Raw genomic sequence first — 13,516 nt, forward strand, 5'->3', positions numbered from 1 at the left:
TAAAGGTAAGGAAACCCATGTCATTTTGAAATTTGGGTGAACTATCCCTTAAATATGTATTACAGTGAGATAATGTGTGTGTGTGTGTGTGTGTGTGTGTGTGTGTGTGTGTTTGTGTGAAAGAGAGCGAGAGCGCATTAAAGTTAGACTCAGCTTGACATTTCAACGAGCAACACAGCAGATATTGAGATGAGCGAGATGCAAGACTTCGTTCTCACACAGTCACACACACAGTATCTGCGCAAGTGCACGGGTTCGCTTCACGCTGTTACAGCGTGATAGCCACCGGACTAAAACAGCGGAGAAGTTGAGCCTCGAGCTTCAACGCTCTTATTTGTTGAAGGAAATTGACCCACTTTTTACTTTCTGCATCTACGTCACATTGCTGAGTCTACCCACTGCCACATAGGTACATTATATTGCTATTGTTATTGGCATTGTGGCTAGTAGCAAGTAGCATATACGTATTGGAATCAGACGAGCCAGGTTTTTGCCCCTTTGACCCATTGTATGATTGTTTCCCAGTTTTAATATGTATAACACATTCATAACTCATACATAACACATTCATAACTCATACATAACACATTAATAACCCATACATAACACATCCATAACCCATACATGACACATTCATAACTAATATATAACCCATACAAAACCCATACATAACCCATTCATAACCTATAAATATCACATTCATAACCCATACATAACCCATACATGACGCATTCATAAACCATACATAACACATTGGTTATGTTTCCACTTGACACTGAATAAATGTCATTCAACATTCAATATTTATGTATTTCTATTGGTTGATTGAATTTAAATATCAATAAGGTGTTATGCCATTGGTTACGTTTGCAGATAGGGGAAGATCGCGAACGTAAATTCTTCAGAGTCTGATATTGACATGCAAGCGGTAGGTCACGCTCTGAAATACTATATTCTATTTTCATATTTACAATGTGTACGAGTTCACTATGTACATGTCCTGATGTATATACACTGAACAAAAACATAAACACAAGATGTAGATAGTGTTAGTCCCATGTTTCATCAGCTGAAATAAAAGAGGCCAGAAATTGTCCATGCGTACAAAAAGCTTATTTCTCTCAAATTTTGTGCACAAATGTGTTTACATCCCTGTTAGTTAGCATTTCTACTTTGACAAGACAATCCATCCACCTGACAGGTGTGGCATATCAAGAAGCTGATTAAACAGCATGACCATTACACAGGTGCACATTGTGCTGGGGACAATAAAAGGCCACACCATGCTCAGTTTTGTCACACAACACAATGCCACAGATGTCTCAAGTTTTGAGCGAGCGTGAAATTGGCATGCTGACTGCAGAAATGTCCACCAGAGTTGTTGCCAGAAAATGTAATGTTCATTTCTCTACCATAAGCCATCTCCAACGTCATTTTAGAAAATGTGGCATTAAGTCCAACCGGCCTCACAACCGCAGACCACGTGTATGGCATTGTGTGGGCGAGTGGATTGCTGATGTGAACAGAGTGCCCCATTGTGGCGGTAGGGTCATGGTATGGGCAGGCATAAAGCTACGGACAACAAACACAATTTGATTTTATCGATGGCAATTTGAATGCACAGAGATACCGTGACGAGATCCGGAGGCCCATTGTCGTGCCATTCATCCGCCGCCATCCCCTCATGTTTCAGCATTGCATGGCCCCTTGTCACAAGGATCTGTCTCAATTGTCTTAAGGCTTAAAAATCCTCCTTTAACCTGTCTCCTCCCCTTCATCTACACTAATTGAAGTGGATTTCACAAGTGACATCAATAAGGGATCGTAGCTTTCACCTGGATTCACCTGGTCAGTCTATGTCTTGGAAAGAGGTGTTCTTAATGTTTTGTATACTCAGTGTATATACAGTGCATTCGGAAAGTATTAAGACCCCTTCCCTTTTTCCACATTTTGTTATGTTACAGCCTGGATTTTTTTTAATCCTCATCAATCTACACACAATACCTCATAATTACAAAGCGAAAACAGGTTTTTATAAATTTTAGCACATTTATTAAAATAAAAAACTGAAATACCTAGTTTACATAAGTATTCAGACCCTTTGCTATGAGGCTCGAAATTGAGCTCAGGTGCATCCTGTTTCCATTGATCATCCTTGAGATGTTTCTACAACTTGATTGGAGTCCAGCTGTGGTAAATTCAATTGATTGGACATGATTTGGAAAGGCACACACCTGTCTATATAAGGTCCCACAGTTGACAGTGCATGTCAGAGCAAAAACCAAGCCACGAGGTCGAAGGAATTGTCCGTAGAGCTCCGAGACAGGATTGTGTCGAAGCACAGATCTGGGAAAAGTTACCAAAACATTTCTGCAGTTACCAAAATCATTCTTAAATGGAATTAGTTTGGAACCACCAAGACTCTTCCTAGAGCTGGCCAAACTGAGCAATCAGAACCCGATGGTCACTCTGACAGAGCTCCAGAGTTCTTCTGTGGAGAGGGGAGAACCTTCTAGAAGGACAACCATCTCTGCAGCACTTGCAGAGTTGCCAGACGGAAGCTACTCCTCAGTAAAAGTTACATGACAGCCCGCTTGGAGTTTGCCAAAAGGCACCTAAAGGACTCTCAGACCATGAGAAACAAGATTCTATAGTCTGATGAAACCAAGATTGAACTCTTTGGCCTGAATGCCAAATGTCACATCTGGAGGAAACCTGGCGCCATCTCTACGGTGAAGCATGGTGGTGGCAGCATCATGCTGTGGGGAAGTTATTCAGCGGCAGGTACTGGGAGACTAGTCAGGATCGAGAGAAAGATGAACAGAGCAAAGTACAGAGAGATTCTTGATGGAAATCTGCTCCAGAGCACTCAGGACCTCTGACTGAGGCGAAGGTTCACCTTCCAACAGGACAACGACCCTAGGCAAACAGCCAAGACAATACAGGAGTGGCTTCGGGACAAGTCTCTGAATGTCCTTGAGTGGCCCAGCCAGAGCCCGGACTTAAACCCGATCGAACATCTCTGGAGAGACCTGAAAATAGCTGTGCAGCGACACTCCCCATCCAACCTGACAGAGCTTGAGAGGATCTGCAGAGAAGAATGGGAGAAACTCCCCAAATACAGGTGTGCCAAGCTTGTAGCATCATACCCAAGAAGACTTGAGGCTGTAATCGCTGCCAAAGGTGCTTCAACAAAGTACTGAGTAAAGGGTCTGAATACTTACGTAAATGTGATATTATTATTTCTAAAAAACAGTTTTTGCTTTGTCATTATGGGGTGTTGTGTGTAGATTTATGAGGGGGAAAAAACAATTGAATAAATTTTAGAATAAGGCTGTAACGTAACAAATGTGTAAAAAGTACAGGGGTCTGAATACTTTCCGAATGCAGTGTATATATTTGTGTTTGTGTGTGTGTGTGTGTGTGTACGGTACCTGTTAGATATTGGAGTTATCGTAGGATGTGTTTTTGTATGTTATTCCTGTAAGAGCGAGTTAGCTAGCATACTCTAATTGTAATGGTCACCTTAGATCCCTGCTAATTCACAGTTACAGTGCCTCTAGAAAGTATTCACACCCCTTGACATTTTACACATTTTGTTATGTTACAAAGTGGGATTAAAAATAATGTAATTGTCCTTTTTTGTTAACGATCCACACACAATACTCTGTAATGTCTTAAATTGAAGAAATATTATACTATATACTATTAAACTTGATTAGATAAGTATTCAACCCCCTGAGTCAATACATGTTAGAATCACCTTTGGCAGAAATGACAGCTGTGAGTGTTTTTGGGTAAGTCTCTCTTGGGTAAGAGCTTTGCATACCTGGATTGTACAATATTTGATCATTATTGCAGAAATTGATTTCTGCAAATTTTCTCATTGATGAAACATTTGATTTCAATACAGTTTTCTGTTCTCAAAACTAGAATCTGTTATGAACAGAGTGGACTAAGTTTAGTAGACTTTACCCTTTGCAAAAGTGTTTTAAAATCCGCTTTTTTAGAAGGATGCCGAGGCGAATTGAGTTATTGCACAGTCGCACTTCACAGAGTAGGCGTTCCTTAACGGAAATATGCAGATGCATGCTAGAACACGCCAATAGGATCTTTCTAGCTCGTGCTTGGTTCTGCCCACCTCATTGCTTCTGCCCACTATGACTAATTTGTTCCCATTGGAAACGACAGGCTGTGATCTATCTGGGTTTAGTTGTAAAAGTCTTTGGCTAAAGCGTCTGTTTAGAACGTTTTCTCACCACCAAATATGGTAGTGAGAGGCAGTCCAGTCGCAGGTTATTTAGCTCAATAAACACATTTATGTTCCGAACACAGTGCACTAAGTTTGATAGACTTGACGCTTTGCCGGAAAAAAAAAAATTGTTGTTGTTTAGAAGGAGTGCAAGGTCTGAGTTTGTGCACACGCGCATTTTACAGAGGAGGCGTTCCCCTACGGAAATATGCAAATATATGTCACAACGCACCAATAGGATCTCGCTAGCTCATGCTTGTTCTGCCCACTATGATTAATTTGCTCCCACTGTAAACGACACAGATTAACTATCTTGGGTTTGTTATAAATAGCTTTGGTTGTACTGCATATGTGTTATGGATAATGAATGTGTTATTAACATCCCCTAAAAAAAAAGTGTTAAGAAACTTTCTTAGTTAATCAACAGCCAAGCGGGGCCAGGATCCCACCTCAGCCGGCGCGCGGGGTTTGTTCGGAGAAAACCCTCTGACTTGCGCGCGCGTTAGACTCCTTGGAACATCAAATGAGTTATTATACTAGTGGACCACTAGTCCAGTCAAAACCAACTTGTTTTTCTATTAGTAGTGGACTATCCCTTTTATGCTTGGACTCCCGAGTGGCGCAGCGGTCTAAGACACTGCATTTCACTACAGACCCCCTGGTTCGATTCCAGGCTGTATCGCAATCTGGCTGTGATTGGGAGTCCCATAGAGCGGCGCACAATTGGACCTGCTTCGTCCGGGTTTGGCCGTTGTAGGCCGTCATTGTAAATAGGAATTTGTTCTTAACTGACTTGCCTAGTTAAAAAAAATAAAAAATGCTGCATTTTTTGTGACTGATCTCTGATTGGCCATTGAAAGGGGGTGTGCATTGTTCGTCAGATCCGGACGGGACAAAGATGGCGGCACTTACTAGAGGCTCATTGACATTTATGAGACGCTTGGTATGTTTGTTTGAGTTTTTCCCAAATGTTAATCCCCAAGTGAAAGCTTTGCAAAATAGTTGATGATGCACAAGGATCATACATTTAGAAAAACTGCCAATGTACATCAATCTAGATACTTTACCCATGCAGCTGCTAGCCAGACTAGCAAACAAACTACGAAGCTGAATGGCTAACGTTAGTTAACTAACTAGCTAGCTAGTCTACATTACAGTGGGATTGAAATAAAAAAAATCGTGTTGTATTGACGAAAAATTGCTATCTGCTCGCTACTACTAGCCAAACTATCTAGCTAGCCAGCTAATTGACTCAAACTGTTGACGATGTGTATGACAGAATTGAACTTGAATGCCAATGTCAACCCTCGGTTACAATGTCTTTGCAACAAAAGTTTCCAGTTACCTATCTAGATAAACAATTTATCCATGAATGGCTACAACATTTTGGGATTGACGATTTCACTTTGTTGGATGTTAGATAATAGATAACTAAATTTGCTGTGTATCTAGTAAACTTTTGGTAGCTACCCAGCAATCATGCTATATAATAACTTCAGATGCTGTGTTTTGAATTAGCCAGCTAGTGCCCAGACCAAACACGACCCCATCAAATGAATGATCATGGCATGGCTCTATTTATTGTCAGCGTTTATCATCGCAGATTTTGGAACATCGGCACAAGCGTTGCTGTTCCAGGGTCCAAACTGGCCGACCAGGCTACACCCTCCATCCCCACTCTGTCGTCATCCCGCAGCTGTGCAGCGCTAGGTTTTTTCACACCAGTTATGGTGAGTAGGCTTCTGCACAAACAGTATATTCCAACTAAGGCGTGTTCGTTTTGCATGGCCCGGTGCCGGTGGGTTTGTAATTTTTTGACCATTCCATTGTTCCCTAAGTTAAATCTCAACCCACCCGGGGCACCAGGCCATGCAAAACGAACTAGCCCAATGAGGAAGAACGCTGTTGACAGCGTACACATTTACATCAACGTAATTTAGCAGACGCTCTTATCCAGAGCGATGTACAAGAGCAATTAGGGCTAAGTGCCTTGCTCAAGGGCACATTTTTCACCTAGTTGGCTCGGGGATTAGAACCAGCGACCTTTCGGTTACTTTCACAACGCTCTTAACCACTAAGCTACCTGCCGCACAGGCTGTAAACAAACAATCTTAAAGGTTCAAATTACGTTACAAAATATTATATTTTTCTTTGAAAGAATGTAGTTATATTACAACAGATGTCATATACCTAAGGCTATGTGGAAGTAATAGGCTAAAGAATGAATGTGTAGTTTTAATTATCATTTATTCTTCTTTACAGTCACACCAGGACTAATTCTGCCATTCAAACTATCAGATATTGGCGAGGGCATCATGGAGGTGACGGTGAAGGAATGGTATGTTTTGAAAATATGGTACACCGATGTGAGCACCGCTTTATGAATTAGGTTTTTATAAGCGTTGCCACTAGAGGGCACACAAGTTTAATGATTACAGAGCATTGCTGCTACGAGATACATATTTTGTTTAGGTTCAATGTCTCTTTCTGTTCCCATAGGTATGTAAAGGAGGGAGACAAGGTGTCCCAGTTTGACAGCATCTGTGAGGTACAGAGTGACAAGGCATCTGTCACCATCACAAGTCGCTATGATGGTGTCATTAAAAAGCTGTACTATGAGGTGGATGCTACAGCCTTAGTGGGCACACCGCTGGTGGATATCGAGACGGAGTCCGGTCCGGGTAGGTAGGCCGTCAAGGCACCAACACTAGAGTAATGGGAATGTCCCAACTTCTTATGTATGAAGTTGCTGACAGTGAACATTTTTAGAACAGTTGGAACTGGAAACCTTGAAGCTGTTTCCTTGACCGTTTATATTACCGTTCATCATTAAAAAAACATTTTGGAAGTCCAAAAACAACATTGACTCCAGTTGGAAGATGGTGATGGTGACTTCATGGTCGATCTTTCAGAGGTGGCCCATGAGGAGGATGTTGTGGAGACCCCGGCGATGTCACACGATGAGCACACACACCAGGAAATCAAGGGACACAAGACCCAGGCCACCCCTGCAGTCCGTCGTTTAGCTATGGAGAACAATGTGAGTTATTAAAAAACACACACAAACCGTTAACACAAGTATAGCAGCACACGGCCCCTTTAAACCAGTGGTGCCCACGCTCCTCCTAGAGAACTAATTGGTTTTGTGGATGTCCACTAGGGCTGGGAATTGCCAGGAACCTCACAATACGATATTCTCACGACACTTAGGTGCCGATACGATATGTATTGCGATTCGATATTGCGATTTGATGTTCCAAACATATTGCTCACTGTGTCTACTACAGAGAGACTAGAGAGCATGAGAAAATGAGTCGACAAAATAAGTGCTGAAAACATGGTGGCTCACTATTTAAAAAGAAGATGGAAAACAAGTTATAGGATGAAAAATATCGGTGTTGGGCGTTGCGTCCCGAGTGGTGCAGCGGTCTAAGGCACTGCATCGCAGTGCTAGAGGCGTCACTACAGACCCGGGTTCGATCCTGGGCTGTATCACAACCGGCCGTGATCGGGAGTCCCATAGGGCGGCGCACAATTGGCCCAGTGTCGTCCGGGTTTGGGGAGGGTTTGGCCGGGGGGGCTTTACTTGGCTCGTCGCGCTCTAGCCACTCCTTGTGGCGGGCCGGGCGCCTGCAGGCTGACCTCCGGTCGTCAGTTGAACAGTGTTTCTTCTGACACATTGGTGCGGCTGGCTTCCGGGTTAAGCGGGCGGGTGTTCAGAAGCGCGGTTTGGTGGGTCATGTTTCGGAGGACGCGTGACTCAACCTTCGCCTCCCGAGCCCGTTGGGGAGTTGCAGTGAAATTGGGGAGAGAAAGGGGGTAAAATACAAACAAAAACATATCTGGCGTTTTGGCGCAGGTACAGCTGACTAGCGCTAGCTAACGCTATCTACAGTAAAAAAAAATCTATATATCGTCCAAAATAACATTGCGATATGTAAATGTATTATTTCCCCCATCACTAATGTCTACCTGTCTGTCCTTTTACCTCATTGCCACTCCCCATTATTCCTTTACATCATGTCCACCTGTCTGTCTGTCCCCATTATTCCTTTACCTCATGTCCACCTGTCTGTCTGTCCCCATTATTCCTTTACATCATGTCTACCTACCTGTCTGTCTGTCCCCATTACTCCTTTTCAGATCAAGCTGAGTGAAGTGGTCGGAACCGGGAGAGACGGACGGATCCTCAAAGAGGACATCCTCAACTTCCTGGCAAAACAGACAGGGGCCATCTTACCCCTGACTCCATTCCACGAGATCCAGCCCCCCCCTCCCGCAGCATCCGCCCCCTCTCCGGCCGCCAAGCCCAAGGCAAAGCTCCCACCAAGTGTCCCGCTCCCTGCAATCTCCAGGCCCGTCTTCTCGGGCACGGACAGCACTGAGCCCCTGAAAGGTAGAGGCAGCGTTACAGAGATGGTTAATGCTTCCAATAAATGTATTTGCTTTCTGGGATACATCTCTGATTCAGAGAATAATCACTATGGGTGATGGGTTGCTCTTTCATTAAAACATATCCCTTTTATCCAATGTATTCCTCGGAACGACCAGGTTTCCACAAAGCGATGGTGAAGACCATGACTGCAGCCTTGAAAATCCCCCACTTTGGATACTGTGATGAGGTGAACCTGAGCAGGCTGGTACAGCTGCGCAAGGAGCTGAAGGGCCTGTCAGAGGCTCGTGGGGTCAAGCTCAGCTACATGCCCTTCTTCATCAAGGTGACCTTTGACTCCTGACATGATATAATGATGTTGTGAAGTGACATTTTGGGTGTCAAAGTGGCACGATTGTCAAAATGCACTGTAACACTTTATTTGACATGCTTGTTATGACATTGAAATGAGTGTTATAAGCTCATGTCCATTTGACCACTCATGCCAAATTACATTATAGTTATGACCAATGAAATGGCTTCTGTTATGACTAAAGTGATATAACATCCTGAAGAGCAACCTCACTACAACGGGTGTCATAAGTCTCATGACGTAGTGGGATGCATCATGTCATACCAAAAGGACTATGTTGGAGGATTTGGAGAAATAGTCTGCTTGCTGTGGTGATAATAATAATGATCTTCTCTGTTTGAGCAGGCTGCTTCTCTTGGCCTACTCCATTTCCCCGTCCTCAACGCCTCGGTGGATGAGGCTGTTCAGAACATCACCTACAAGGTAAGGCTGCCGGAAGGGGAGATGGTGTTGGGGGACAATAGTTTGTACATCTCCCGTGCCTAGGTCCCCCAGATCTAGATATTGCAGTGTTATTATAGACAATGATCTCCACCTGGCACAGCCAGAAGAGAACTGGCCACCCCTCAGAGCCTGGTTCCGCTCTAGGTTTCTTCCTAGGTTCCTGCCTTTCTAGGGAGTTTTTCCTAGCCACCGTGCTTCTACATCTGCATTGCTTGTTGTTTGGGGTTTTAGGCTGGGTTTCTGTATAGCACTTTGTAAAAAGGGCTTTATGAATAAATGCGATTGATTGATACATAAAAATATTCAAATAACTCGGGTGTTTGTGCTTGCTCATGGCAAGCAGAATTCTGGACGGTAGAAATATAATGAATCATTAACATGAACATGGAGAGAGTTGAAACTTCTCAGATCCTCTCGTCTAAATGATTGAGAACCCAAACTGGGTGTGACTTGTACTGCTTTGTCTCCGTCCCCACCAGGCGTCCCACAACATTGGCCTGGCCATGGACACGAGCCAGGGTCTGCTGGTACCCAATGTGAAGAATGTGCAGATGCTGAGTGTTTTTGAGATCGCCGTGGAGCTCAACCGTATGCAGAACCTGGGCGCCACGGGCCAGCTGGGCACGGCCGACCTCACAGGAGGCACCTTCACCCTCTCCAACATCGGCTCGGTGAGCTGGGGGTGGGGTTTGGGGGCTTTGGAGAAACTAATGCTAAAGCTGGGAGGATGAGCTTGATAAGTAATACTGATAAGTTTAACAGATTTTTTTTTCAAGCTTGTGTTACCGATAATGTATTGATGTTTTCATAATTAAAAGCCAGGTTGGCCTTTGGTAGCCATCTAGTAATGCTAACTTGAATAGTAATTGACAGCTAGCTACTGCATTATTAGTTTCCTATGCTTGCTTGGGCCGCTTGTTCAGTCTTTACATGTCATGTATTTGTGTATTCCCTTGAATCAGATTGGAGGCACGTATGCAAAGCCAGTGATTTTGCCTCCTGAGGTGGCGATTGGAGCTCTGGGAAAGATCCAGGTTTGTGAATCCTAAATGACTATCAGCTATGTTGTCCATGATAGCTATGGTGAGAAGCACAGGGGTACGGACCTCTGCTGATAATGGGAGCTGAGTGTTGGTGATGGTTCTTAGCTCTGTGGACATGTGTCCGGCTGACTGGGAGGTGGCAACACGATACAGACGCCTGACTGAGCCTCATGAATCTCTCGGTACTTACATTATATTTATTTAGCGGTTATGGATGTCTTGATTGCTTTATGAATAATGGTCTCCTGACATGTTCATGCCGCTTCCAGGTCCTGCCGAGGTTTAACTCGAGGGACGAGGTGGTGAAAGCTCACATAATGAACGTCAGCTGGTCGGCAGACCACCGGATCATCGACGGGGCCACCATGGCGCGGTTCTCCAACCTGTGGAGGGACTACCTGGAGAACCCGGCATCAATGGTCCTGGACCTAAAATGAGCCTGCGGTACCCTGGACGGCCTACTCTGGATGCAAGCTCAGCAACGCAAAACCAGTCACCATGATTATGTGAAGATGGTCTACTGTACTCTGACTCTCTGGGTAGTCACATTGACTGGGTGTTACTGCTCCCGCCCCCTTGGCCTTCAAAAATCTTTCTTCCTCAGAATATGGATGGCTGCACATGCCACGGACACTACAAGTTACCTAGTACTCGACGTTGTGAAACTAATATCTAGTTGCAGGCTGTTTTTATCTTTGTGTGTGGCCTTAGTTTTATTTCTGTTTTCTGGTTGCCTTACTGACAGGATGGTTATGAACAGTAGCGCTCTTTCCTGAAGAGCTGAATGTTGGAAAACAGATCTTTAGTAAACCTGCTGTATTTCTGAAATACTGTATGGCCCTGTAAAAAAAGGCCCTGCACCTTTTAAGGGTATTGGTGCCGAAACCAGGGAATAACCTTAAAGGTGCATGGCCTTTTTTCTTTTTTTTATAGCCCCACACATTCCCTCATCAACACTAGAAAGCTATTTTCAAAGAATGTGGGGTTTAGTGATTCCCCTTGAAAAGCATCATCGCACAACATGCACTTGTGTGTACATATCACCTATGATGATAATGGACAGAAAGCTCCTACAATAGTTCCACAATTGTTAGTTTGATAAATGTATGTTACACAGTTGCTGCTTTTCTAGAATGTTGTAACTGCTTTTCTTGCTGTCTGATAATGTATTGTTTTAAAAAGGAACGTATAAAGTTATGGGTGGAAGTGAACGCAGTGTAGGATTTCTGGGAATGTGTACTGTGGTCTCTCTACTTTAGGGATATTGTATTATTTGAAGGGACGGGAGAAATGCCAGACTGACTTGACAACCACTGTTCTTTCTGATCGTGTGGATCCTGAAAACAAGTTTAAGATTTGCTTTGTTCTTGTGTTGTGCATTATATGTTCCCCAATAATTCTGAAGCTCACTATGTTGGCAAAATAAAGCCTTTCATTTATATCACGTGTCAAACTCATTCCACGGAGGGCCGAGGGTCTGCGGGTTTTCACTCCTCCCTTGTACTTGATTGATAAATTAAGGTCACTGATTAGTAAGGAACTCCCCCCACCTGTTTGTCTAGGGGATCTATTTAATCCATATTGTGGAAATTCAGCATTACAGCGTGATTGAAATTTAAAGACAGTGTTCCAGCGTCAGCAGAGACTGCATTCACAGTAAACGCTGCATACTATGCATTTGGAAAGTATTCAGACCCCTTTACTTTTTCCACATTTTGTTACAGCCTAATTCTAAAATGGATTAAATTGTTTTCCTAATCAATCTACAGCTATGTATGTCTGCTCAATTTGGAAATTACCTTAATATCTAGCGTGCAATCTGTAACGTTTCATCAATACAGATTGAATAGAGCCCTAGGTCTTAATTGAAAGGCCAGGGATCATCAACTATACTGAACAAAAATATAAACGCAACAATTTCAAAGATTTTACTGAGTTACAGTGCATATAAGGAAATCCGTCAATTGAAATAAATGCATTAGACCCTAATCTATGGATTTCACATGACTGGGCAATGGCTCGGGCATAGGGGAGCCAGGCCCAGCCAATCAGAATGAGTTTATCCCAACAAAAGGGCTTTATTAGACAGAAATTCTCCTCAGCAGCACCCCCCCTCAGACGATCCCCCAGGTGAATCTCCCGAGTGGCGCAGTGGTCTAAGGCACTGCATCGCAGTGCTAGCTGTGCCACTAGAGATCCTGGTTCGAATCCAGGCTCTGTCGTAGCCGGCCGCGACCGGGAGACCCATGGGGTGGCGCACAATTGGCCCAGCATCGTCCAGGGTAGGGGAGGGAATGGCCGGCAGGGATGTAGCTCAGTTGGTAGAGCATGGCGTTTGCAACGCCAGGGTTGTGGGTTCGATTCCCACGGGGGCCCAGTATGAAAAAATAAATAAAAAATAATGTATGCACTCACTAACTGTAAGTCGCTCTGGATAAGAGCGTCTGCTAAATGACTAAAATGTCAAATGTGGAGGTCCTGGGCTGGCATGGTTACACGTGGTCTGCGGTCGTGAGGCAGGTTGGACGTACTGCCAAATTCAATAAAATGACGTTGGAGGCGGCTTATGGTAGAGAAATGAAAATTCATTTCTCTGGCAACAGCTCTGGTGGACATTCCTGCAGTCAGTATGCAAATTTCACGCTTGAGACAACTGTGGCATTGTGTTGTGTGACAAATCTACACATTTTAGAGTGGCCTTTTATTGTCCCCAGCACAAGGTGCACCTACATAATGATCATGCTGTTTAATCAACTTCTTGATATGCCACACCTGTCAGGTGGGTGGATTATCTTGGCAAATGATAAATGCTCTCTAACAGGGATGTAAACAAATTTGTGCACAACATTTGAGAGAAATACACTTTTTGTGCGTATGGAACATTTCTGAAATTCAGCTCATGAAACCAACACTTTAAATGTTGCGTTTATATTTTTGTTCAGTGTAGATTCAGCCGCAGTCTGATTTTTTTGTTGAACAGATGGATGGTCAGGGGGCCGGAACAGAATTGCAAATAATTTGTACACTGCAAA

General features: G+C 43.7%; 1 protein-coding gene and 1 non-coding gene across 3 annotated transcripts; both read left to right on the forward strand.

Moving 5' to 3' along the window:
* The first annotated feature begins 5,055 nt into the window (after positions 1–5,055).
* LOC121576470 (lipoamide acyltransferase component of branched-chain alpha-keto acid dehydrogenase complex, mitochondrial) lies at positions 5,056–11,925 on the forward strand. Of its 2 annotated transcripts, none has more exons than XM_041889633.2 (11): positions 5,056–5,195; positions 5,841–5,982; positions 6,515–6,590; positions 6,752–6,933; positions 7,165–7,292; positions 8,396–8,648; positions 8,804–8,970; positions 9,343–9,420; positions 9,921–10,112; positions 10,404–10,475; positions 10,754–11,925. In XM_041889633.2, exons 1-11 carry the CDS (start codon positions 5,151–5,153, stop codon positions 10,919–10,921), a joined length of 1,503 nt encoding a protein of 500 aa, XP_041745567.2. In that variant the 5' UTR covers positions 5,056–5,150; the 3' UTR covers positions 10,922–11,925. The 2 variants fall into 2 exon arrangements, with proteins under 2 accessions (XP_041745567.2, XP_041745568.2); XM_041889634.2 differs by having other exon boundaries at positions 5,057–5,195; positions 5,856–5,982.
* LOC121577492 lies at positions 10,516–10,654 on the forward strand. Its single transcript, XR_006002642.1, has one exon. It is a non-coding gene; the product is annotated as a small nucleolar RNA SNORD94 (small nucleolar RNA).
* Positions 11,926–13,516: the final 1,591 nt, after the last annotated feature.

This window comes from Coregonus clupeaformis, chromosome 11 (genome assembly GCF_020615455.1).
Source record: "Coregonus clupeaformis isolate EN_2021a chromosome 11, ASM2061545v1, whole genome shotgun sequence".
NCBI lineage: Eukaryota > Metazoa > Chordata > Actinopteri > Salmoniformes > Salmonidae > Coregonus > Coregonus clupeaformis.